Source organism: Vanessa cardui, chromosome 27 (assembly GCF_905220365.1).
Source record: "Vanessa cardui chromosome 27, ilVanCard2.1, whole genome shotgun sequence".
Classification (NCBI taxonomy): Eukaryota; Metazoa; Arthropoda; class Insecta; order Lepidoptera; family Nymphalidae; genus Vanessa; species Vanessa cardui.
The window spans coordinates 4,304,886-4,331,164 of NC_061149.1; the positions used below are offsets into that span (position 1 = coordinate 4,304,886).

Here is a 26,279-nt window from a genome sequence, read left to right on the forward strand (position 1 = left end):
TATATATGAATTGAATATATTTTTAAATCAAACAAAGTATTGCTATATACAAATATATGAGAGTGTAAATTCTTTAACTATAATGAAATATAAACGAAATAATTACATTGATCTATAAATTAGAAATTTGAGATAGAGCAGGCAAAGGCAGCCTCAATTAGTAACAGCAATCATTATGCGTGTACTGCATTCAAAAATTAGCGGCAAAAGTGACGTTTCGCGTTATGCAATGACGTAACATGTGTCAAAATGTCATTTTAAATTTAGAACAATGATCATAACGAAGAATTATTGCATTACAGATTTTTATTTTCTAAAAGCAAATTTAAAAAAAAACAAAGAATTATATTACTTTGTCTAAAGAAAAGCGAACTTAATTCTGAGATGTCAAATAGAAAAAAAAAAACAAATTAAGTATCGAGCCTAACAAGCCGTAGGTTGTATTAAGCCTAATTCTACAACTAGGAAGATTCATAATAACTTAAAATTACTTTAATAAATTAGTATGTAGCTAAAACGCAGCATTTATCCGACTAGTGTAAAATTACCTTTAAAATTTTAGTCAAAGAATGGAATATGTTACGACGCATGCTATAAATACATACCTTGGAAGAAAAACGACTTAAGACCAATATATACAAAACATAGAAATTGTTGTTATTGCAATAAGCATGTTTTGTAAATCATATATAACAGAGCAAAAATATTAGAAAGCGATTTACGTACAACGATTAAAAAAAAAAACAATTCGAATTAAAAACTTTTGTTACTAAATTTTATAATTGACTGTAACATCCATTATATTAATTTTCATAGTGAGTATATATTTTGTAAGATTTATAAAAACTACAACTATGTTCTAATTATAGATTTATAACAATTTTTTTATGAATTATTAAGAAGACATGTAATAAATTTGCAAATAATATTCATATAAATGGCAACATCAAATCTTTATGTCAATGTCAAAGGCAAAATAATCCATTTATAAATTTGACGTTATTAAATATTGCCATGTTAAAGATATTAGTTGTCAGACTTCAATCAAAATATACTTTGAAGTTTATATATAATTGCTGCGTTTTAAAATAAATAATGAGTTTATATAATGTGAACATCGGTTAAATAAATTAAGCGACCTCTTCAAAACCTTTACCACAAAAACTCCCTTGTTCCTCCCTCAAAAAACATCATTTAAACACATAAATATGTAAAGATCATAAAAAAAAACATAAATCGTGTAGTATCTTACTATGATTTTACGTTATATATAAAATAACGCTATTTTTAATCTGTAGTCGAACCTCAAAAAAGTATTTAATGCTTTACGTTTTCACCACAGATTGCTTATATTATGAACACCATATTTTAAAGCGAGTTCTAAGCCTTTATTATAATTTAAAAAAAAGTTAAAACTCCTGTTAATAAACGCTTATCGATAGACTTGTATATAATTGTCATATTCGAAACATCCAACAGTATGAAAAGGACAGACAATATTGCTATTTCGCGATATTACTAAAGAGATGACTATATTACGACACAACTTATATGTAGCATCGGTAAATTCGATAACACCGATTAATGCCGATTTACACAACCAATAGAAATAGCTCCCTATCGCTCCATTCGACGCCATTCGTCGCTATAGATTCACGCGTCAGTTCAACCCGAGTAAGCAAGTGCATGTAAATCGACGCGTCAAATCAGTTCATATCATATTACGATTTATTACGTTCGTGTAATGTTCGTATACACATAAGAAATAAATATTGATAATTTGGGATAGCGTACTTAATTCGGATGTGATCGGTTTTACGAATTTTGTCGATGCTTACATCCTAGTTAAGTCATACTATACACATCTAAAATAAATTTATACAGACTGTTCTAAAAAAAAGTTTGGATGATATAAATAATTCTAGCGCATATATTATTTTACTTACTTAACTGCTTTTAAAATTTTTCTGTATTCATAAGACCAACGTTATACGGCGCGTTTTAAAAATCAACATTTCCAGCCGAGTTAAATCGATTGCTCGTAACTATTATCAGCAGACATTTATTATAATTAAATAATTAACAATGCAACAATTCATTCAGTCTTCTTTTTTCTCCATTTCGGATTTCGTCTCGACCTCCATCGGGGAGGGGGGACGATCCGGTTCGCCTTCTGAAAGAGTAATGAAGTTTTAATTATACATATGTATTTCAATATTTTACACTAAGAGGGTTCAGTACAAAATTAAAACCACTAATTAGAAATGTCAGTAGGGTAAATATTAATTATATGCCATCAAATCTGGTAATGTTCATTAATATGGCTACAATATAAATAAAACTTTAAAGAAAGCTGTAAACAATAACTTTGGAATAATAGCTTTTATCTATAATATTAAACATTTAATTACTTTTTATATCTATTAATAGATGGCGTGAATAATTTTATTGGTTTTTCTGAAACACGCTATCCTTTGGCAAAGTAAATAATATTAGCTTAGTAGTTATGATTTATTCATGATCCTTCGAGCCGGATGTGCTATTCTTCGATAAAGGGACTCATTTTTCATATAACATTTTGTTTAGGTGTATATAGTCCTTTAATTATTACTTTTAAACTACTTTTGAGGCATTACGACAACACCAGATCTGGCATCACTATTGATGCTCTAATTTTAAAACCTACCTCCAATCTTCGTAGTATCGTTACTATTTTTCTCATCTTCGCTGTCACTCGAACTGGCTATCGAGGAGTCGTCGCCACTACCTGTGAATAACATAAGGAAAATAGTATTTATTATTAAACTACCTATGCCTATGTTACAGGCTTGAAATTAGAATTCATATAATTGTCATTTTTAATGTTGGCCCTTCTGGGTAGCTCATTTCCAGCATTTTCGGTTTGAAGGGTAGGTGAGCCAGTAAGCTAATTTTATTTGTAGCTGTTACAGTTGTTCGTATGGTACTTTCTTAGGCAATCACTCAACATAAGCGTTGAACTGTTACGCTTATTTCATCAGCGATTTTAAACATCAGCTGATTAATCTCTCTTTTGCGTCGTTACACTGCTTTGCTAACATATTATTATCATAATACACAATGACTTTTTTTCTTATTATTATTAATTTAAATTAATTAGTAATATCTTCCTATAGCAGTGTGTGTTACAAAAAAAGTATAAAAAGGGAATAACAGCTTAGTTCTCAAGACTCATTGACGGAGTTAGCATTGAAACACCTTTTAAGTACCCATGTCAGGTCATTCCAAGTATAGTAAGACACAAATTAGATGTAGCATCGGAAAATGCAATGGAATGAAAATAAAACCGATTACTGCCGATTTACACAACCAATAGAAATAGCTCACTATCGCGCCATTCGACGCTATTCGTCGCTATAGATTCACGCGTCAGAGAAAGCAAGTGCATGTATATCGACGCGTCAAATTGACGAATATATTAGGTCATATGATATTACAAGTTATTACGTTTGTGCAAAGATCATATTCGCGTGAGAAATAAATATTGATAATTTGGGATAGCGTACTTAATTCGTATGCGATCGGTTTTACGAATTTTGCCGATGCGACATCTAAGTTGTGACGTACTATACTTATTTCATTACAAAAATGAGAACAAACTTATGAAAAGTAATTTATTTCCAAAAGAGTGTTCCCGAGAGGCATACCCCCGGCGCTTATGTCGTTCGGGCACTGACCGAGGGCGCGCGGCGACAAACTTATGAAAAGTAATTTATTTCTAAAAGAGTGTTCTCGAGAGGCACACTCGCGGCACTTATGTCGTTTGGGTACTCACCGAGGGCGCGCGGGGTGGGCAGCGCGCGCGCGGGCGACAGCAGCGGCGCGGCGGGGCGCTGCTTGCGCGCCGCGTTGAGACGCCCGCAGTACGCGCACACGTACGACACGTACTCGAACTCCTCCGCCATCGCCATGCCTGACACACACGAACACGTCATCAGGTTTAGCTTTAAAGAATTTATTACCAACAAAGACACACATTGTCATAATGTTGTCTTAAATTTTCGCGATTATTACACATTTAAATAAAACTAGTTATACCGGATTTGAATCGCGTATATTATTTATTTTTGGCATCCCGTGACCACGAACGCTGTAAAGTGCTCGAAACGTCGGGATGCCAAAAATAATTAATATACGCGATTCAAATCCGGTATAACTAGTTTTACATACATTGTCACTTATGTGATAACAATAAATTAAAGCAATGTTCACTTACAGTCTATCGTCGTAGCCATTACATTTAATATTAGTGGCCCAGCGGTTAGAACGCGTGCATCTTAACCGATGATTGCGGGTTCAAACCCAGGCAAGCTGTTTCATGTGCTTAATTTGTCTTTATAATTCATCTCGTGCTCGGCGGTGAAGGAAAACATCGTGAGGAAACCTGCATGTGTCTAATTTCATAGAAATTCTGCCACATGCGCATTCCACCAACCCGCATTGGAACAGCGTGGAGGAATATGTTCCAAACCCTCTCCTTAATGGAAAAGGAGGCCTTATCCCAGCAGTGGGAAATTTACAGGCTGTTACTTTACTTTTTTTTACTTTTATATAACATTTATGTATTATTGTAGGTACGCATACATAGGTAACAAAATTTTTTAGCGACAAACAAAACAATAATCGTGTATAATTAAAACATTTAACTTGGTCTCACCTTATACACTCAAATTAAATTTAATTGTTATTTTACAAATTAGATCTACTTATTATTCAATAAAAAATCTGATAATTGTTTTTTTTTTAAATCAGGTAATGTTGTCTTAAATATTCGTGATTACACATTGAAATAAAACTTTTAATTAAATTTATCGTTGACGGTAGTTGTAAATAATATTTCCTTTGTTCTTCAAACAGACAAATGTCACCTTAGTCTACCCGTGACCACGAACGCTGTAAAGTGCTCGAAACGTCGGGATGTTAGAAATAATTAATATAAGCGATTCAAATCCGTTATAGCTAGTTTTATTTCAAGGTCATCAGGTAACTAACGCTACGTGTCATGGATACATGGCATTACCACCATCATCGACAGAAATTCGCCAAGTGCGCAAAAATTAGTGGTCCCATATTTTTGCTAAAATGCGCTCCCTTACTTTCACGATGGAATGGCAATCCCACATAACTTGTAGCGCAGGACCAAAGACTTAAAAAATACAGGAGTATAAACACTGGTAACTACCTCAGAATGTTTCCAAGATCTTTTTGTTATTTATTACCTCTAAAGATCCACGTAATTAACAGCTAACTCTGATACGATAAAATTGGATTTGCTTGAATATTCAATTAAGAAACTATCCAAAAAACTCCAATGTTTCTTTTTAATTTATGGTGGATTTGGACCACGTTTTAGGGGGAGGGGGAAAGTGGACGTTAGTTATAAAAGTACTCAATGTCTTGTCTTGGAGTTAAAAGTTGCTTCATATAAATTTTCGTCGAATTTCGATCACTGGGTTCACACAGACAGACAGACAGATAGCTACTTCCCCTTATAATATTAATATTCATAGATTTTCTATGATTTCAGGGATAATGTGAGAACATAACATACCATTGTGTGAGAAACAAGAAGTACATATAAGGGCCATGCGGTGATTCGGTCCATCTTTGAGGAGATAGTCCACCACTTTATCTAAAGCAGAGCGGTGGCTATCAGGCAACGGTCTCGGCAACTGGTCCGACTGGAAAAAGAAGGTTTCATTATTACATTTAAAATCTCATACGAAAACCATCCAAATACACATACACTGTATTCTTTTAAATGTTGAAAAAGAGTAACTACTGAGTTTCTTGCCGGTTCTTCTCGGTAGAATCTACTTTAGGTAGCTTCACTTGCTTGTTAAATGACGATTCAAAAGTGCTTGTAAAAGCCCACTTGAATAAAGTATACTTTGATTTTGATTTCGAATATAAAAAAACGAGATGCACTGTTGTATGTGTACAGTCAGAGTAAGAAAACCTTTGTTAGTTTTCAAGTTAATTCCTTTATCAAGTCTTAAGGTACCTTTTGAATCTAAACATCAAATCATTGCGACGCAATATGTCATTCTCGATCGGTAAAGCAGATTATCGCTCATACTGAGCACACGAAAATAGATCTTAAGGTGACGAACCTTTTCTTACCCCGACTATACATCAGGTTGTATTATGTATTTAATATTATTGAAATAGAAGAATATGCATGTGTTTGTGTTTATAATGTATCTCGTGTTCAGCGTGCTTAATTTGTGTTTATAATTCATATCGTGCTCAGCGGTGAAGGAAAACTCCGTGAGGAAACCAGCTTGTGTCAAATTTCATAGAAATTCTGCCACATGTGTATTCCACCAACCTCCTCAAAGGGAGAGGAGGCTTTAGCCAAGCAGTGGCAAATTTATAAGCTGTTGATGATTATATTAATTAAAAAGCATATTATTCAATACAATATTTTATAGACGATAAAAAAGCGTGGAGCTAATACCTGTTGACTTCCACGCAGGATACATTAATTAATTGTATTTAACTAACATGACTTCGTATTTTTAAATGTTAAAAAAGAGTAACTACTGAGTTTCTTGCCGGTTACTCTCGGTAGAATCTACTTTCCGAACCGGTGGTAGCTTCACTTGGTTGTAAAATGACGATTCAAAAGCCTACTCGAGTAAAGTTTATTTTGATTTGATTTGATTTGAATGCAACTCACCCTGAGCCGCGGTCCCTTGTAGAGAGCCGTCGGTGCGTTGACGGGAACTAAATTAAGATTATTATTTGTTATCGGCGTCGAGTTCTGTATCGCTAATCTCGGTCGTATTTGAACCGGCGTCGCTGAAAAGAAACATTAAAAGTTCAACCGCTTGTTCCAAATTTAAAATTTCATTGTCTATGGACCTTTATGGACAGACTATACAAAAATGTTACAATAATAATATAAATAACGATTATTGTTGAGTTGTTTATTTTTGATACCTGAATGTAGATCTTAAATCGAATAAAAAAATATATTAGAATTATATCAATATTCTAAAGTACGAATAAGTCTTTATTTATTAAAATAAATTATGGCTATCAAAAGTTTGCTTGAACTTTGTATATTTATATGTAATGTAATTAAACATATAAGTATATAATATTCTGGGTTTTATTGAATTTAAATTTATTTTGATTACATTATTATTATTATTGTTAATATTTCATTTCATTTCATATATAGTATTTATAACGCCGCAAGGCACAGCTAGTAACATAATATATACCATGTCTAATTATTAAATTGTTTTAATCAATAAATAAATATAGCATGATTACATTTTAGACATCGACTATCTTCCTTAAAAAGATGCATAGACGGACAACCGATGAGACAGTTACGCGTCTAAACGAAAATATTATTTATATAAAGACGCAAAATGTCCATTTTGGCAAACCCCTCTCAGTTTTGATCAAAAACTAGATCGATTTGAATACTTGACGAACATGTTGATTGACCGAAAAAAAATTTAAAATCAGCATCAAAAAAACTGTTATTACGTTCCGATATCGATCTTTAGTATACGAGATATTTACTGAGAAAACACATTATGTCACTTCTGATGTACCGAAAAAAAATTAAAACCAGCATCAAAAATCTGTTATTACTTTACGATATCGATCTTTAGTATACGAGATATTTACTGAGAAAACACATTATATCACTTCTATAGTACGATTTTTAATTCGAGTCAGTAAAATGACAAGTGCTACTGTCACTGATACAAAAAAGGGTTACCTGCTACAATAGTGATGTTCGGCAATCAATAGACTTCGACATTTAGTCATGCTTTATTTTATTAGGTATCAAAGCGTTTTTTTTATTGTAAATTAATACATACCGTATTAAATAATACGATTTTAGAAATATATAATAAGTGAGAAATTTTAATACACTGGTAAGGTCCATATTTCTAAAATCGTATTATTTAATACAATATGTATTAAATATTTATAATAAAAAAACGCTTTGATACTTAATAAAATAAAGCATGACTATGTCTATTGATTGCCGAACAGTATCAGTGACAGTTGCACTTGTTATTTTACTGACTGGAATTAGTAATAGTGCTTTAGTCGAAATTCCCAAAATTATAGTCGTGATTCTATCACATCACTATTTATTTGAGATTAAAAACCTGCAACACTGGAAATGTCATTTTACTGACTCGAATTAATAATTTTACTATATGTATTTATAATATCTGTACTTTTATAGATAATAAAATATTACAAATTCCATTTTAAATAGCTAATTTATATGTAATAAAGTTTGAATTAAAATAGAACGTATAAAAAAGAACCGCTAGTCGGGACTTCCCCGTTCAACAACACAACGCAATCATTTGGTTGTAAAGGAGAATCGCTTTTATATGTAATCTTTTAGCAAGCTCAGTTATCGTTGAAAGGGGAATACCCTTTAAATTATATTTTTAGCAGGACACAGTGATAGATGTAAAACGATTTCGCTTAGTGGTACCACTTCCTGTTCAACTTGATTGATTCAATTTTGTTTTATTTTTTAATCTATATAATATATTGTTTGTCTGTGACCTTTTTTATTGCATTTTCTAAATGAAGCTATTTTTTTAAAAAAAGAACTTTAATTCGATTTAAGATTTTTTTTTAAATATTCTATTAATGTGTTAATGTTTAGGAAAAGGTATTTAAATGAAGAACAATTTTAAAAAATCGTAAAAATTATATGTAATTCAAATTGTTTACAATTTAACAAATATGTATATTTAGTTTTATATAATAATAAATATTTCTAGATATCCTAATAGCACAATTATTTATATATTAATTAAAATTTAATTAATTAGTTATATGTAGTTTTTTTTAGATTAATATTAATTGCTAATTTTGGATGAACGGATTTATTTTACAGTCAATTAATCAGTTCGGATTAATAAGAGATAATTAATCTCAAAAAGAACGATATTGACACAGAGTTGATACAACCATTAAATAAGTTATTTTATATTGAAGTAATCTTACATTTAGATCTGAGAGTACACAACTCCACGTTAAAACTTAGGGTCTTAGTGAATGAATATCTATTAAATATAGTAGTATTGGTTTTACTCCAAAAATGCAATGTATCGAAAATGTAAATTTGCTTTAAATATTGTTTATTTAAAGCAAATACATGCTTACTGTGATTAATAAAATTCAGCACAGCATTGGTTTTACTCCAAAAAAACAATGTATCGAAAATGGAAATAAATTTGCTTTAAATATTGTCTATTTAGAGAAATAAAATCCAGCATAGCTACTTTACTTTTATTACTAAAATTCTGACAAAAATACGGCCATTTTCTTATAATCCATATATAATTTGAAAAGAATAGAATTTGACAGTTAATTGACATAAATGGTCTGTAAAATTTTATTTATCTGTATTCCTTTTTCAATTGGAACAGACTACAATATCATTGTTTGTTTTTTTTTTATAAATAAATTAATGTCATTCGGCGGTTGTAGCAACTCTATATGTATCTTCAAACCAACTAATAGAATAAATAATTAGTTCCCTAGGATTTACTGGTCATAGTAAAGTAACATTAATATAATCGCCAATATTTTTTATGACTTATAATGTACTTATTATTTAGTCCTTAAAGTAAGATATATGTGATCTTAAAGTAAATTTTGTTGTTAAAAAAATTGTTAACATTTATTAAGAATAAAAGATTATTTTTTTTTAATAAATATATTAATATCTTTTGATATGGCAACCAAGTATTTTTATATTATTAATAATACTTTAAAATTATAATGATGTAAAATTTTTCATTAATAAATAATAATCACAGGCCTAATTTTTTTTTTCTAATATTTACATACAATTTTAAAGTTATAATAACAATTAAGAACATAAATAAATCTCATAATACATAATGTATGGTATTTTTTCTTATTTTTATTATTATCAGTACTTTCGGCTTCATACCACATCATGTTTTACATTAAAACTGCAATATTTGGAATTAAATGAAGATTTTACTTTGATTTTATTTTAAAATTAAAAAAAGAGGTCATATCAATGTGATATATATTTTTAAAAATTTTCCTTTAAGGAATGGCAGTATACAGCCTAAATGTCAAATCAAAAAACTGTCAACAATTAAAAAAGTATATATTTGGACAGATTTTCTAGAATATTTAATTCTATTTTTAAAATATACTAATAGCTATTTGAGACATATAAAAGTCGTGGTACAACTCTATAGCACTGTAATAAGGTCGAAAATCAAACGACACTCTGATAGCCGTAATATTTTGGCCTAAATATGTAATCAAGAAAACTATTTCTACCTGGTGGTGTTTTAGTCGCGTTACTGGATGCATTGAATGATGTAAACGGCTTGCTTGCTTTAGATTGCTCCTCTGGCCCTCCGTATTTATCCAAGATCTCCTTTGCAACCTGCAATGGATAACGTTGATTATATTACGAATACAATCTTAAGAAATCTTTAGTAGTGGTCAGAAAACTATATCGTCTAGCGAAGGACGCGGTTCGAATTACAATTCGTTATAAATGTTTAAGCTGACGCTACACATTCGCTATTTATCTTTGCTACAAGTTTGAGGTCACCATTCGTTAAGCTTAGACGAGAAACTATAACACAGTTCATCTTTATCTTATGGAATGACTATTCTTAAACATTCGTTAAACCTATAAACCAAAGTTATATAATTAGCACATGCTATGGGGGAGGATGAACAGAAAATAGAAATATGTAATGTGTATAATTACACATTATATATGAAAACTTTTTTATTCGAACCTCTTTAGGAGGTCTTATGAAGTCTTAAGTTTATTCCACCACGCGGGCCCTTGCACGTTGGTAGAAATACCAGAATATCAGCTAACACATGCAGGTCTCCTTCATCACTGAGCACGAGGTGATCGTGCTCACAAATCAAGAACGTCAAAACCGCCATGCCTGGGTATGTAGCAAATGATGTAGCCATTATTCCATCTCAGCTTTTTTTTTATAGTATAGGTTGGCGGACGAGCATATGGGCCACCTGATGGTAAGTGGTTACCATCACCCATAGACAATGACGCTGTAAGAAATATTAACTATTCCTTACATCGTCAATGTGCCACCAACCTTGGGAACTAAGATGTTATGTCCCTTGTGCCTGTAGTTACACTGGCTCACTCACCCTTCAAACCGGAACACAACAATGCTGAGTACTGTTATTTGGCGGTAGAACAACTGACGAGTAGGTGGTACCTACCCAGACGGGCTTACACAAAACCCTACCACCAAGTAAATATAATTAATCCATGATTAGTGCGGCTAAAACCGCCAGGAACTACTAGTTAACAAATAAACAAGACATAATATACGAGGCAGTGGCGCGTATCGAGAATATTATATATCATTTGATTGACACACAAATATTGTGATTAAAAAGTAACCTTAAACTTCAAGGCCATTTGTTTTACTTTTAATTTTTTTTTTTAAATGAGACAACATCACATACATTACTCTGATCCCAATGTAAGTAGCTGAAGCACTTGTGTTATGGAAATCAGAAGTAACGACGGTACCACAAACACCCAGACCCAAGACAACATAGAAAACTAATGGTAATCTACATCGAATTGGCCGGGAATCGAACCCGAGTGGCGTACCCATGAAAACCGGTGTACACACCAGTCGACCATGGAGGTCGTCTAAATTTGACAAATTTTACTATAGTAATATATTTTGCATCTGACTCTACTGGCCATAACCACATCGTCTAGTGGGTAAGCCCGAGTGAGATTAACATTCTGGGAATATTTCTATGAATAGTTAGAACGCTAGTTGGTGTTCAATGAGAAAATTGATTGGGACGGGGTATTAGTTACTACCTACATATGGCTTGTGTTGAAATGGGAGGGAAAGGGGAGCTTCTAAGAAAACCTTTGCGCCAAATTAAATTCAGATAAGTTCATTAGCGTAATAGATGAACATTCATCCATCCAAACTTTCGCATTTACATAAGACCTCCGTGGTCGAGTGGTGTGTACACCGGTTTTCAAGGGTACGCCACTCCGATGTCCCGGGTTCGATTCCCGGCCGAGTCGATATAGATTATCAATAGTTTTCAATGTTGTCCTGGGTCTGGGTGTTTGTGGTACCTTCGTTACTTCTGATTTTCCATAACACAAGTGCTTTAGCTACTTACATTGGGATCAGAGTAATATATGTGATGTTGTCTCATATTTATTTTATTTATTTTATTTTATAAGTTGGATTAGATATACTTTAACAAAGAGTTGAGAACAATGTTAAAATAAAAAATAGTTACTGAACATGAGATTTTAGCTTTAATTTGAGGATTTCGTTGTATCGCGAAAAATCAACCAGCCGTCCTATTAGAATTGGATAATTTAATAATGTACCTGTTGGTAGTACTGTTTATGATACAGGTAGGAGGACGAGCAAACGGCCCACCATGGTAAGTGGTCACCATTGCCCATAGACAATGGCGCTGGAAGAAATATTAACCATTCCTTACATCGCCAATGCGCCACCAATCTTGGAAACTGAGATGTTAGGTCCCTAGTGCCTGTAGTTACACTGGCTCACCCTTCAAACCGGAACACAACAATACTTGGTACTGCTGATTGACGATCGAATATCTGACGAGTTAGTGTTACCTGAGTCGAGATGGCCCAGTGATTAGAACCCGTGCATCTTAACCGATGATTGCGGGTTCAAACCCAGGCAAGCACCGCTGATTCATGCTTAATTTGTCTTTATAATTCATCTCGTGCTCAGCGGTGAAGGAAAACATCGTGAGCCTGCATGTGACAAATTCAGCCACATGTGTATTCCACCAACCCGCATTGGAACAGCGTGGTGGAATATGTTCCAAACCTTCTCCTCAAAGGGAGAGGAGGCCTTTAGCCCAGCAGTGGGAATTTACAAGCTGTTGTTAGTGTTACCTACCCAGATGGACTACTACCAAGCTTTCTGTAAATGAAACATTATTTACCTTATACGTCTCCGTGTTCATAACATCTTCTAGAATCTTCTTCTTCTCTTCTCTCATTTTGTTCAATTTCACACGATTCTTGTTAAGCGTCCAATTATAGTACCACGATATCGCTGATCGAAGGAATATCACGCTGTAACAAGACATAACAAAATTACTTTAGAAGAAATTAAGTCTTGGAGTAATGGAGTATGTTTGAGAATCTGAAAGCAAGTACGTCTCTGGTTGTGACAAATTAAGGATATGTGGAGTACTAACATTTGTATTTGCGGATTGTGCTAATGGCCAGTCTCCGTTGAGAATGATCTAAATATTGTTAGGACATAATAATTATTATCTATTCTATTCTATCTTTATTATACATATAAAATAAGATGTCCTGACTGATTGCTCCATCATCGCCGAGCGTAAACTATTAAAGTTGGGGCTAAGAAATTTGGCGAGTAGGATCATTTTATAGAGTAGACACCCACTAAGGAAGGAATTTTGGATAGGGGTTGAAATAGAGGGTTAAACGTTTGTTTCTTACTCAAAGATTTCTGTGAGTTCAATCTACTGTTCGAGAACGTTCAAAAAAGCTTGGATATTCAATCGTTGCGTACTGATAGGGCTTCGCGATTGGCAGTTGTTTCAATATACTTACAGAACTGAGCCGAGTGGTTAGAAAGCATGCATCTTAACCGATAATTGCGAGTTCAAACCCAGGCAAGCACCGCTGAAGATTCATGTGCTATATTGTATTTATAATTCATCTCGTGCTCGGCGGTGTAGGAAAACACCATGACGAAACCTGCATGTGTATAATTTCATAGAAATTCTGCAACATGTGTATTCCACCCGCATTGGAACCAAACCTTCTCTTCAATGAGAGAGGAGGCCTTATCAGTGGGAAATTTACAGGCCGTTGTTGTTGTTACTTACAGAACAGGCAGGATCAGTAGCGGCGAAGCGTACAGCAGGGAATGTAACCAGTGCTGGCTCCTCCCGGCGTACATGTAGTAGTAGAGGACCGCAAACAGGACGTAAAGGCCCACTGAGTACGCCATCACGTAACCGATGACCCTTTTGTGCGTCTGCTCCTTGTATTGACCATCTTGTTCTATGCTCTTTATCTTCGTTTCGAGGGTATCTAGTACTTCTATTGTTGTTTTCTTGCGCTGCAGAAGTAAAAGTTCATTGAATATTTAAATACTAGTAGTCGCCCACAGCTTCGGCAAATAAAATAGCCTACGTCCTTTCCTGGAGTTCAATAATGCTTCATAGCAAATTTAATCAAATTCGGTTCAGCGGGTTAATAGACCGACAGACACACAACTCAAACTCAAATAACTTTATTCAACATAGAAGCATTACACTTTCTTATTGATGGTCAATTGAAACAGTACCACCGGTTCGGAAAAGAAAATACCCTGACCTGAGAAGAACCGGCGTAAGAAACTTAGTGGGTTTTTTTTGTTGTTGTTGTTGACAACAACAAACAGACAGAGTTACTTACACATTAACAATATGAATATAGAAATATAGATAAGAACCAATAGATTTTTATTTCATTTCATGTTCAGTGGAGAAGAAGAAGATCACTACTATATGAATACTAGCTTTATCAGCGCCACATTTATAGAACACAAACTACCAACCCACATTTTACCCTTTAGAGGTGGCGTTTTGTAAAATCCATTCCTAGCGAATGTCCATAAGAAACCTCTGGTAGGTTAATAACTTTGAATAGTTCTAGTTACTGAGATGTCGTGAATAATCATTAGTGTTTGTTTATGCAGGGTTATTGGTAACTCGACGTATATCCGTTAGGAGGTGATAGGGGCGGCTATTTGCAATAATTTTAACCCCCATATGCATAATCCGAAAGTAAACCGTTTTAAATTATCACGTTCTTTAGTTTTTTTTTCAAAAATTTGTCAAAAATGCAACTTCAAAAATTTATTTAAAAAAAAGTTTCAATTAAAATCTATTTTTTTCTTTTGTTTTATAAAAACGATTAATCGTTTACAGTGTTTAATATCCAGGACAAATATCCAGTGTTTAAACACTGGATATTTGTCCATATTACTTAGTGTTGCCCAAATTCAGTCTTGGTCTTGCAGTCTTGGTCTTGTTCTTGCGTTTTTGCAAGACCAAGACCAAGAACAAGACCGCGTATTTCTAGCAAGACCAAGACCAAGACTGACCGTGCAAGACTTGAGCAAGAACAAGACATACCCTGCAAGACTCTTGCGTCTTGCAGCTAGTACTTAGCGCTATTTCACGGAGTAGTTAGGTGTAACAGTTCGGTGTATAGGTACGCTTAGGAATTCTATGAGACGCAAAAAACTGTATCAAAGAATATGAAAAACTGGACCTATGCGCATTACGACTAATACCATAAACATACCTACATAGCGAATAAAAAATATCCATTAAAATCAAACTGAGTGCATGCATAGTTATGTTTTAATCATTGGCACTTTGATAATGCGGCATCAATGGTTTTGTACTTACTTCTCAAAGATATTTGCCGTTTTTCGGAAGTACATGGTTATGATACACGCGCCGGCGGCTTCTTTTGAAATCATATACAACAATCGTTGCCGCCGCGCCAAAATCACTACATTTGACACTATTTTATGGCCGCCACAGGGCGTAGGTATACTCATGCAAAATAATTTCGAATTTTAAGAGTACCTACAGGTGTTCCAAAGAATAAATAAGTTTCCGAGTGCTTAGAATGAAAATGAATACATTATAATGATCACGCAAGTAGTATTATGATTACGATAAAATGGTAAGGATAGATAGTAGATGTCATAATAATTTATTCTAGTAAGTATATATTATAATATTGATTATATGGTTTTAAACTAATTACTTAGGTACTATTATTGTACATTCAGTCATTATATTTCTTAAGTTTTTAAACGACATATAGGTCAGTTGATTTTTCAAATTTCTTATCAAATCTTCAGTAATTTATTAATCTGCTTGATCTTTACTATGGCTATGTTAATTCAAGCTCACAATGTTCCAATTCTAATACGTTTTTCTAAGATTTAAAATAAACTTTAATAAATAGTAATAGACTAATAGGTAATTGCAAGACTTGCAAGACTCTTGCTGCAAGACCAAGACCAAGACCAAGACTGGCAGCGCAAGACCAAGACCAAGACCAAGACCAGGTTTATTGGCGCAAGACCAAGACCAAGACTGGCTAAGTCTCGTCTTGGTCTTGCATTTGGGCAACACTAATATTACTTATCTCATTTCTTTACTATTTCTTATCTTATTTCTTTACTATTATCCTCACGAAGAAGTCTTTGAAAGGAAAGTTATTTTTTGGAAATTCGTAATACTTATGGGGGTTAAATTATTGCAAATAGCCACCCCTATCACCTCCTAACGGATATACGTCGAATTACCAATAACCCTGTATAAGTAAATTTAGATTTTACATAGAGATTTCAATTGGGTCCTTTATACGTACTCAATAAAATATTTAACCTCAACGAGCGGGTTTTACAAGAAGGATTTTTGAAAGGAGTTCTTTATGACTCAAAATGAGCACTAAAAGAAGATTATTCAAAATTCATCTACAAGTTATATGGTGATGAAAATTTGTATGGAAATTATTTCTGAGTATGCTTTTTTTTATGTTAGCTAAGCTTCTGTTTATAAGTATAAGACCAACGACCAAACAACCAAGTATAATTTCGTAGCATTTAATTGAGAGTCATCCATTGGTCGGAATTCGAATTAATTCATTATTACATTGTTGTTTAGCTCGAGTATATTTGAACGATGATTTTTGCTTTATGACGTCATTGATCTGAATTTCAAAGAAAGGTGATAACGTCAACTAATCTTTAAGCTATACAATCCAATAAATTGCTTTATTTAACGCTTTTCACGTATTCAATAGTCTAAATTTAAGCCAGCGAAAATGCGACCCGCGTATATGTATATAATCTGTGTTTTTTTTTTTTAATGAACATTGAACATTTCTCGGTGGCCACTCACAATCAGATAACCATGCAGCAGTCTATCTGTATGAAATTAAAAAAAAAAGTTTTATGAAGATCCAAAATTCGTAATAATCCTTATATAGTTAAAATAATTTTAAATGATTAAAATATTTTAATGTCAGAAAAACGAAAAAACAAAAGAATACAGCAACAGACAAGATGACCCCGACGTGATTTGAACACGCAACCTTCTGATCTGGAGTCAGACGCGCTACCGTTGCGCCACGGAGTCGTTGTCAAAGTCATTGAAATAACCAATAGGTTTCATAAATTCTATAACTTGCGGGAAAACTAAATTTTACTTTCGTTAAATGACGAAAATTTTCAAGCGGTTTAGTGTATTTTAATTTATATTTACATATTACGCACGTTTGAAATCGACAGTTTAATGGTAAAAATTTAACCAAAAAAAAACAAATAATTAATTGAATTTGACTTTTTTTTTATTGTTTTATGGCGAACTACAGACTTTTCCCGGCTTTGCGTGGGTAGACATATATGTTTTTTAATATTTTTACCTTTCATTTATATATTTTCTGTTACATATGTTTTCCGACATACCTATTTAACAATTGTCGTTCCGTTTCAACTTATTTACACAAAAACCTTAATAAATCCCTCTGTCTATTAGTGAAAACCGCATGAAAATACGTTCAGTAGTTCTGGGGTTTATTGCGAACATACAGACAGATAGACAGACGCGACCGGGGGACTTCATTTTAATAATATGTAGTGATAATAATAAAACGGGTAGTCGAATAATAATTCTCAAGAGTCCAGAGCACATTTTATTGCTAGTCTGTGCTTAGCTTAAGTGGTTGTATTCCGCTTTGGAAATTTCAAAAACCTAGAAGACTTCCGGTCAAAGAAGCAACTGCTTTACATACTTCCCGAGACAACGTTAACACACAGAAACTCCGGTTCAGAAACGCCTTACATTTCCCACGTATACCACGTAATAGCGAGGCAAAACCGCTAAACCTCCGTAGTGATAATTTTAAGAAATGAGATTTAAAGTAATCACTTTAAAATTCATTTTACAAAAGCACAATTCCGGCGCTTAAGCTCTTCTTAGAACGGACGATATATTTACAGTGTACAATTATGTATTTTATTTATTGTGTCACACATTTTACAGTTAGTCTGAAAGAGATCGCTGCTTCAACCTAAGACCGCCTTACGCTTAACGGAACTTTGTACAATCCATCTATTTTTTTTAATCTATATTAATATTATAAATGTGAAAGTAACTCTGTCTGTCTGTCGTTCAGTCACGACCAAAGCGCTGAACCGAATTTGATGAAATTTGGTATTAAGCAAACTTTTTTGCATAACACATGAAAACCTAGAGTAATTTATATAAGTACATATTGTAACATATATCTAGTTAGTAATTTTGCAATTAATTGCAAATAATAAATAAGTAAATTATCGACCCGATCCTAGTTTGAACTTTATAAGCTAACTGGACTAAAGACCAACAAAGTCCATATAACTATAGCAATGATAATATCTTATATATTACGAAATACTAGCTACCCATCCTGTTTACATGTGTTTTTAATTGAATAAAAAAACACAAAAAAATAAAAACTAGGAAAGTTTGAAATACTCGGCTTTTCTCTACTATAATATGACTTAAATTATAACTTAATAAAACTAGTTATAACGGATTTTAATCGCGTATATTAATTATTTTTGACATCCCGACGTTTCGAGCACACAGCGTTCGTGGTCACGGGTAGGTCTACCCGTAGTTTTATTTAAGTGTGTAATAATCGCGAAAATTTAAGACAACATAACTTATACTATAACTTCTTGTAGAATCAATCTATTTATTGATGAAAACCGAATCAAAATCCTTTGCATTTTTCAAAATATCTAAGCGAACAGACATCGGAGCGACTTTTGTTTTTATACCATTGTCAGAGTTATTTTTTTAATACCTGTTGACTTCCAGGATATATTAATTTTAATAATTGTATTAACTAACATAACTGTATTTTTTTAAATGTTGAAAAAGAGTAACTACTAAATTTCTTGCCGGTTCTTCTCGGTAGAATCTACTTTCCGAACGGGTGGTAGCTTTAGTTAATTGTTAAATGACGATTCAAAGTCCACTTGAATAAAGTTTATTTTGATTTAATTTGATTTAACCATTGTATAACTATAATTTATTAGAATAATTTAATTAATAATATGTCGATTGAGTATTTTTAGAATATGTTGTAGTGTAATATTCAAGATCCATACTGGTCGAATGTATGATGCTGGCTGGTAAGGGACATAATGTCAAGAAATTGAAAGCGGCAATGTTTGGTGAATAATGTATATTATTAATTTGGAAATAATGAGAATTATAGGCTAGGCTAATTATAGAGTCGAGATGGCCCAGTAGTTAGAACGTGTGCGTCTCAACCGATGATTGCGGGTTCAAACCCAGGCAGGCACCGCTGATTCATGTGCTTAATTTGTCTTTATAATTCGTCTCGTGCTCAGCGGTGAAGGAAAACCTCTTGAGGAAACCTGCATGTGACAAATTTCATAGAAATTCTGCCACATGTGTAGGTATTCCACCAACCCGCATTGGAACAGCGTGGTGGAATATGTTCCAAACCTCCTCAAACGGAGAGGAAGGCTTTAGATCAGCAGTGGGAATTTACAGGCTGTTGTTGTTGTTTTTGTTGTATAGGCTAGGTTTATGAATAATATACGGGATGTATTATGTGTAAAATGAATGTGAAAATAGTGTTAATAAATGAATCTGAAAGAATATCGTTGTTTAAACTCGTGACCATCCTAAGACTATACAGACATGACTGTTGCATTCAGAAACTCCATCAAAATGAATCTCGAATTGTATTTTTTACATTGCATCCGAAAGTAAAACCATTAGACCGTATCAAAGTCCATTTCCGCATCGGTTAAATCTTATTGCGTCGTAATAAGGTTCAAATTGGAGCGGTTTTTACGTAACACACTTTCGTAGAGTCGCATTTCAAGAGGTAGGTTTGAAAGTAAATTTCTAACGCTATAGCATTGATAGAGATATTTAAGAACTTTCATGTTCGGACTAATCGCGGTTTCGGTACATCGGTATGATTTATTTAATTCGTTACTATGTATAGTACGACTCAACTTAGATGTAGCATCGGCAAAATTCGTAAAACCGATCACATCCGAATTACGTACGCTATCCCAAATTATCAATATTTATTTCTCATGCGAATATGATCTTTGCACAAACGTAATAACTTGTAATATCATATGACCTAATATATTCATCAATTTGACACGTCGCTTTACTTGCACTTGCTTTCTCTGTCGCGAAAATCTATAGCGACGATTAGCGTTGAATGGCGCGATAGGGAGCTATTTCTATTGGTCGTGTAAATCGGCAGTAATCGGTTTTATTAGCATTCCATTGCATTTTCCGATGCTACATCTAATTTGATTAATAATAATAATAAGTATTGGACAACATCACATACATAACTCTGATCACAATGTACCACAAACACCCAGACCCAAGACAACATAGGAGGCTAATGAACTTATCTGACATCGACTCGGCCGGGAATCGAACCCGAAAACTCGATAAGGTTATCTATGAAAACCGGTGTACACACCACTCGACGACGGAGGTCGTTTAGGTACATACAGGACGAGATGAATTAGAAAAACAAATTAAGTTATTGAGTACCACTGATCTGCAGTGGTACTCAATAACAGGCTGTAAATTTCCCACTGCGGGGCTCAGGCCTCCTTTCTCTTTGAGAAGATGGTTCAGAACATATTTCACAGCGCTGCTCGAATACGGATCGGTGGGTACACATGTAGCAGAATTCGCTTCAGTCGTTTGGCCATTAAAGCAACAGTAACAATAAGCTGATTTACTGTCCCATTTATAGTATAACTATAAATGGGACACCATTTATAGTATAAGAATAGAAGTATACATTAGTATAGTTTAAGGTTCAATGTATTTGCTATACGAATGAATTTCAAGGGAATCCTTCTTGCAATCAATAGAAGTTTTACATACAGAATAAAACAATATTTATATCTGCGTAAGAAAATAAAAAAAGAACGCAAGCAGTACTGTAATGTATATGTATGTAATATATACGCTTAACTTGGTATTGAATCGATTTAATTACAAAAAAAAAATAAAGCTTGAAAACAATTTAGAACAAAATTTTCATCCAATTTCATACTACAAAAAAAATGCATAAAATACCTATCGATATCAATTCTTAATTTAAAATAAATTGTTTTTGTCATTCGAAATTCGAATTCGAAAATAATTAAAAACGCTCATTTAGGTAAATGTGTCTGCTGCCGCTACAATGGTGTGACGTCATAAATGTCATTAAAACGTTCTCGATCGAAATGAAAAACATAAAGTAGAATATTTTCGAAACGATAAATTACTTTGTAAAACGAAATTGTATTTCCTACTAACAACGTATTAACAATTTAAAAAGTATGTTAAATAACCAATTTTATATGTCGACTTAAGTTTTTTGAAGATCGCTTCTTTGCGTTATAACATTTTTATTTATTCTGTATTGCACCCAATCTTAAAACTAAAAAATAACATTTTTAATAATAATAATAATAAACAGCTTTAAGCACGCAGAAAATAAACAAAATACAAGAAAAAAGCTTAAAATCAAAATCACTACAAAAGTATGCAAAGGGCGGCCTTATCACTGAGTAGTGATCTCTTCCAGGCAACCCTACTGAAAGAGACTTACAAGAGAAAACATAGTGGGCAAGTGCATTAACAAAAAAACATTTTTGTTACACAAAAGTTGCATGAGGTGCAACAGGCGGCCTTATCGCTCAGCAGCGATCTCTTCCAGGCAACCTTTGGGTAAAGGATCATAATATTGAAACATTGAACATAGTATTCGTTCAGTATCAATGGTCCATATTTTTCACTAGATTACTATCTAGTGAGTGAGGTGGTAGGTAAGTTAAGTGAGTAGGTAAAATTTTGAGATCAAGAATAATCAAATCTATATTATATCCTTTCTACTTCTATTAACTACTACAATTGAGAGCCTCGTCATAACTAACAAAGGACTACTAACGAAATATTAACTGGATACTAATCAAGTGAAAAAATGGACCATGGAACCTGGACTATATTAAGTGTTTTGTTCTTTTAAATTATATTAACAAAATAATTGTATCATTATGACGATTTCCGTCTGATCAACATCGGTCTCGTTGGCTTAAGAAATATCAAGGGAGATTAGCAAAACGCATAAGAGAACGGCAACACCGAGTATTTGAACACTGGACCTCTTTATTAATAGATGTATGTGCTAGCCCCTGAATCAATACGACAATTATAAGCTTAAAATACATGGCTGACCTAGTAATTCGAACTATCTCGGTACTATCACATTAAAATGTAATTTGTATTACCCAAATTTTTCATATGTTAATATACTTCAAAGAAACACCTCAGACATTAAAGGAAAGTAAAAAAAAAAACTATATCTCTAACTTATTGTTTTGAATTTGAATTTCGAATCTATGACACAAACATCAATAACGTTAAAACCGAAATACAGTCTCTATTCCTAACTTATTGTTTTGAATTTGAATTTCGAATCATTATCGAACTCCAATTACATAAACATAAATAACGTTAAATCCGAAATACAGTCTCTATTCCTAACTTATTGTTTTAATTTCGATTTTAATTTGAATTTCGAATCATTATCGAACTTCAGCACATAAACATTTACATAAGCATACAGTCTCAAATGAGTGTGTTTCGTTCAAAAATTTCGACTGAATGTTGCTCTATTTAAAATTTCTTACACACGTCCGTTCATTCGATAAGTCATTCCGAGCAGTATCAACGTATACCGTTAAATACAATGAGCTCTGTAGTATAATAGAACAATGAGCTTATAAATTCTAGAATAAATATTTACTGTATTGAATGGTAGAGTGACCACGTTACCGTACGAATTCGAGACGAGATATTATTGAAAAACATAATAAACATCGATTGTTGTTTCGAATTCTTTGTTGATATGTTCCTGAGTGAATCTCGGTAACTACTCCAATCTGACAGATCAAGACATATTATGATGACAAATTGGGTAGTCTATTCAATTCGAAAATGGAATAAAGTTAAACAAACCTTTGATTGACGTATTTCATTTGATCTGGTAATAGTTCAGCTATGTTTAGCTATTTGCGTATAGCTCACTACTGAGTTATTAATTAATATGATTACATTTATAACACAAATACTAACTTAACTATTTATTTGTTTACTGGGGTGTCAGAGCCGAGAGCTGAGATGACCCAGTGGTTAGAACGCATGCAGCCTTGCATCTTAACCGATGATTACGGATTCAAAGCCAGGCAAGCAGCACTGAATATTCAAGTGCTTAATTTGTGTTTATAAGTCATCTCGTGCTCGGCGGTCAATAAAAACATCGTGTTCGTGGATACCTGCATGTGTCTAATTTCATAGAAATTCTTCCACATGTGTATTACACCAACCCGCATTGGAATAGCGTGGTGGAATATGTTCCAAACCTTCTCCCCAAAGGGAAAAGAGGGTTTAGAACAGCAGTAGGAAATTTACAGGCCGTTGTTGTTGTTGTGTCATTGCAATTGCCAGTGGCAGTAAAATGTATCTTTTTTATCGCAAGCGTTAGTATATAAATATCAAATCAAATCAAAATATACTTTAGTTAAGTACGCTTTTATAGGATTGCATTAAACGTAATGCTATATATATGTCAAACTAGCTATACCCGCTACCTTATACGCGTTTGAATTTATCAAAAAAATATATTATTGCAGCCTAAGTTACTCCTTGTTACATCAGTTATATGCTAGTGAAAGTCACATCAAAAGCGGGCCAGCCGATCCAGAGAAGTGCCGCAACAAAGAAACAGACAGCCGAACAAAAATTGTAAAAATGTTATTTTGGTATATGTACGTGTACAAAGGGCTATTTTAATATTACAAATAGACACTCCAATTTTATTATATGTATAGATACATTATCTAATAGATCACATATTACAAAGATTCGCTAATATTTTGGTACATTATGCAATAACAAAGAACTTTTGGAGTTGATTACATAAATTCACATTTATCTCACTTCCAGTTCCAATAAAAACTTGGCCCATATCCAAACTGTTATTTTTCACGAATACCACAGATAACATAGATTTCGACCAATGACGTCGCGTCAATTCAAGGTCAAATTTGTTTATTTATCTTTATTTCTTTCCTGAGACCGACTGCAGAAGAAACGACAATAATTATACCACAAGCGGTACTACACGAGCGGAGATGACCCAGTAAGAACGCGTGCATCTTAACTCATGATTGTGGATTCAAACCCAGGCAAACACCAGTGAACATGCATGTGATTAATTTGTGTTTATAATTCATCTCGTTGAAGGAAAACATCGTGAGGAAATCTACATGTGTCTTTTTTCGTAGAAATTCTGCCACATGTGTTCTCCACCAAACCGCATTGGAATAGCGTGGTAGAATATGTTCCAAACCTTCAAAGGGAGAGGAGGCCTTAGCCCAGCAGATTATTTTAAAGATAAATTTTGGTGCGCCTACATATTCGTTTACATATTCATACGATAAGTTAATTCAATTCAACAAGCTAAATGCATATTAATATTTTTAATTATGTATGTATGTATTCATTTTATTGGGATATTAAGAGTGTGGACTGGCAAATGGAACACTGATGGTAAGTGATCACCACCGCACATATACAGGGTTATTGGTAACTCGACGTAAACCCGTTAGAAGGTGATAGGGGTGACTATTTGCAATAATTTTAACCCCCATATGCATAATCCAAAAGTGACCCATTTTTGAGTTACCATGTTTTTTAGCTTTTTTTCAAAATTTGTCAAAAATTCAACTTCAAAAATTTATTTAAAAAAGTATCAATTAAAATGAATTTTTTTCTTTTGTTTTATAAAAACGATTAATCACTGGATATTTGTCAATATTTAAACAATAATTATCGGTCCAAATTTAAAAATGCCAGACGGAAAATTAATTTTTTTCAATTATTTTTAGATCTTTTTTTCTCAAATATGCCTTAAAAACTAAAAAAAAATATTACACTCCCATTCATACAGATTATGGCTATAGGAAATATTAATATCCGTTTTTAATATCACAGTAGTGAACAACCAAGTTTTGGGAACTAAGGTTTTGGCCCTTTTGCTTCTAACACTGGATCCGTCTCTCTTCAAACCGGAATACGACAATACTAAGTATTGATGTTTGGCAGCAGAATATCTGATGAGTGGGTGTTACCTGATCAAAGAGACTTGCACAAAGCCCTAACGCCAATCTACTAAAAACCCAATTGCATGGACTTTTAAAGTCAAAATAATCTATATCTCCTGACCACCGTGTGTTGTTGGGCTGGCAGGTATGAAACCACCATGAAACTTCACTAGCAATAAGAGATCATAATACTTGAAAAATACGTGTCACTCGACAGAACTGCTCTTGTAATGAGGGTTTATTTTTGGACTGTACCATATTCTAAATGTACTATTTTAAAATAGTAAGCATTGTTAACGCAAAGCTTTCAACCATTACATACGTTATAAAGAAAAAACGATGTTTGAACTCAAGATTGCGTATTCCAATACACTGTCAATTCTTCCGATACTTTTAAATGGTATCAAGTGGCAGAAGAAAATTGATCGAAGAAGAAATGAGCGGTTGTACTATTGAAATGCCAGCTGTGATATTTTAAACATCTACCAGAACTATCTGAATCATCATAGGTCAGTGCAAAACGGTGCCAAGAATTCAGAAGATCAGCTGTGCATTTCCCTTTGTACGCTGACAACTGACTTTATGATAACTGGTGATACGGCATTTTGATGCGTATCTTCTATGAATTTTATACTTATTATAGTCAATATCGCATATCAAGCTATGACACTTCGTACTCGTGTTATGCGGTGAGTTTCGAGTTACATTGCACATATACCACTAGGTGGTGAGATTTATCACAGCGGTTACAGCAGGAATGTTTGAATCGAATTATTAATAATGAATAAGTTTTTCACTGCTTCAACTAAATACCATTTAAAAGCAGGAAAAGGACCAAAAAGTCTTAAGCTGTAACTCTTTCAGAAAACTATTTTTAACCCTCAACTTCACTCGTGTTTT

At 33.3% G+C, this 26,279-nt stretch overlaps 1 protein-coding gene and 1 non-coding gene across 2 annotated transcripts in view; both read right to left on the minus strand.

Annotated features, from left to right (window-relative positions):
* Positions 1-2,042: 2,042 nt before the first annotated feature.
* Positions 2,043-26,279, minus strand: part of LOC124541159 (endoplasmic reticulum junction formation protein lunapark-B) — a 30,696-nt gene continuing 6,459 nt past the window's right edge. The window contains exons 3-10 of the mRNA XM_047119015.1: positions 13,972-14,207; positions 13,051-13,183; positions 10,366-10,474; positions 6,722-6,843; positions 5,591-5,720; positions 3,815-3,952; positions 2,687-2,767; positions 2,043-2,173 (exon numbers count right to left, since the gene is read on the minus strand). Coding sequence (XP_046974971.1) covers positions 2,100-2,173; positions 2,687-2,767; positions 3,815-3,952; positions 5,591-5,720; positions 6,722-6,843; positions 10,366-10,474; positions 13,051-13,183; positions 13,972-14,207 — 1,023 coding nt within the window. The 3' untranslated portion in view covers positions 2,043-2,099. The remainder of the gene's footprint in view (positions 2,174-2,686; positions 2,768-3,814; positions 3,953-5,590; positions 5,721-6,721; positions 6,844-10,365; positions 10,475-13,050; positions 13,184-13,971; positions 14,208-26,279) is intronic.
* Trnaw-cca lies at positions 17,224-17,295 on the minus strand. The gene has a single exon. It is a non-coding gene; the product is annotated as a tRNA-Trp (tRNA).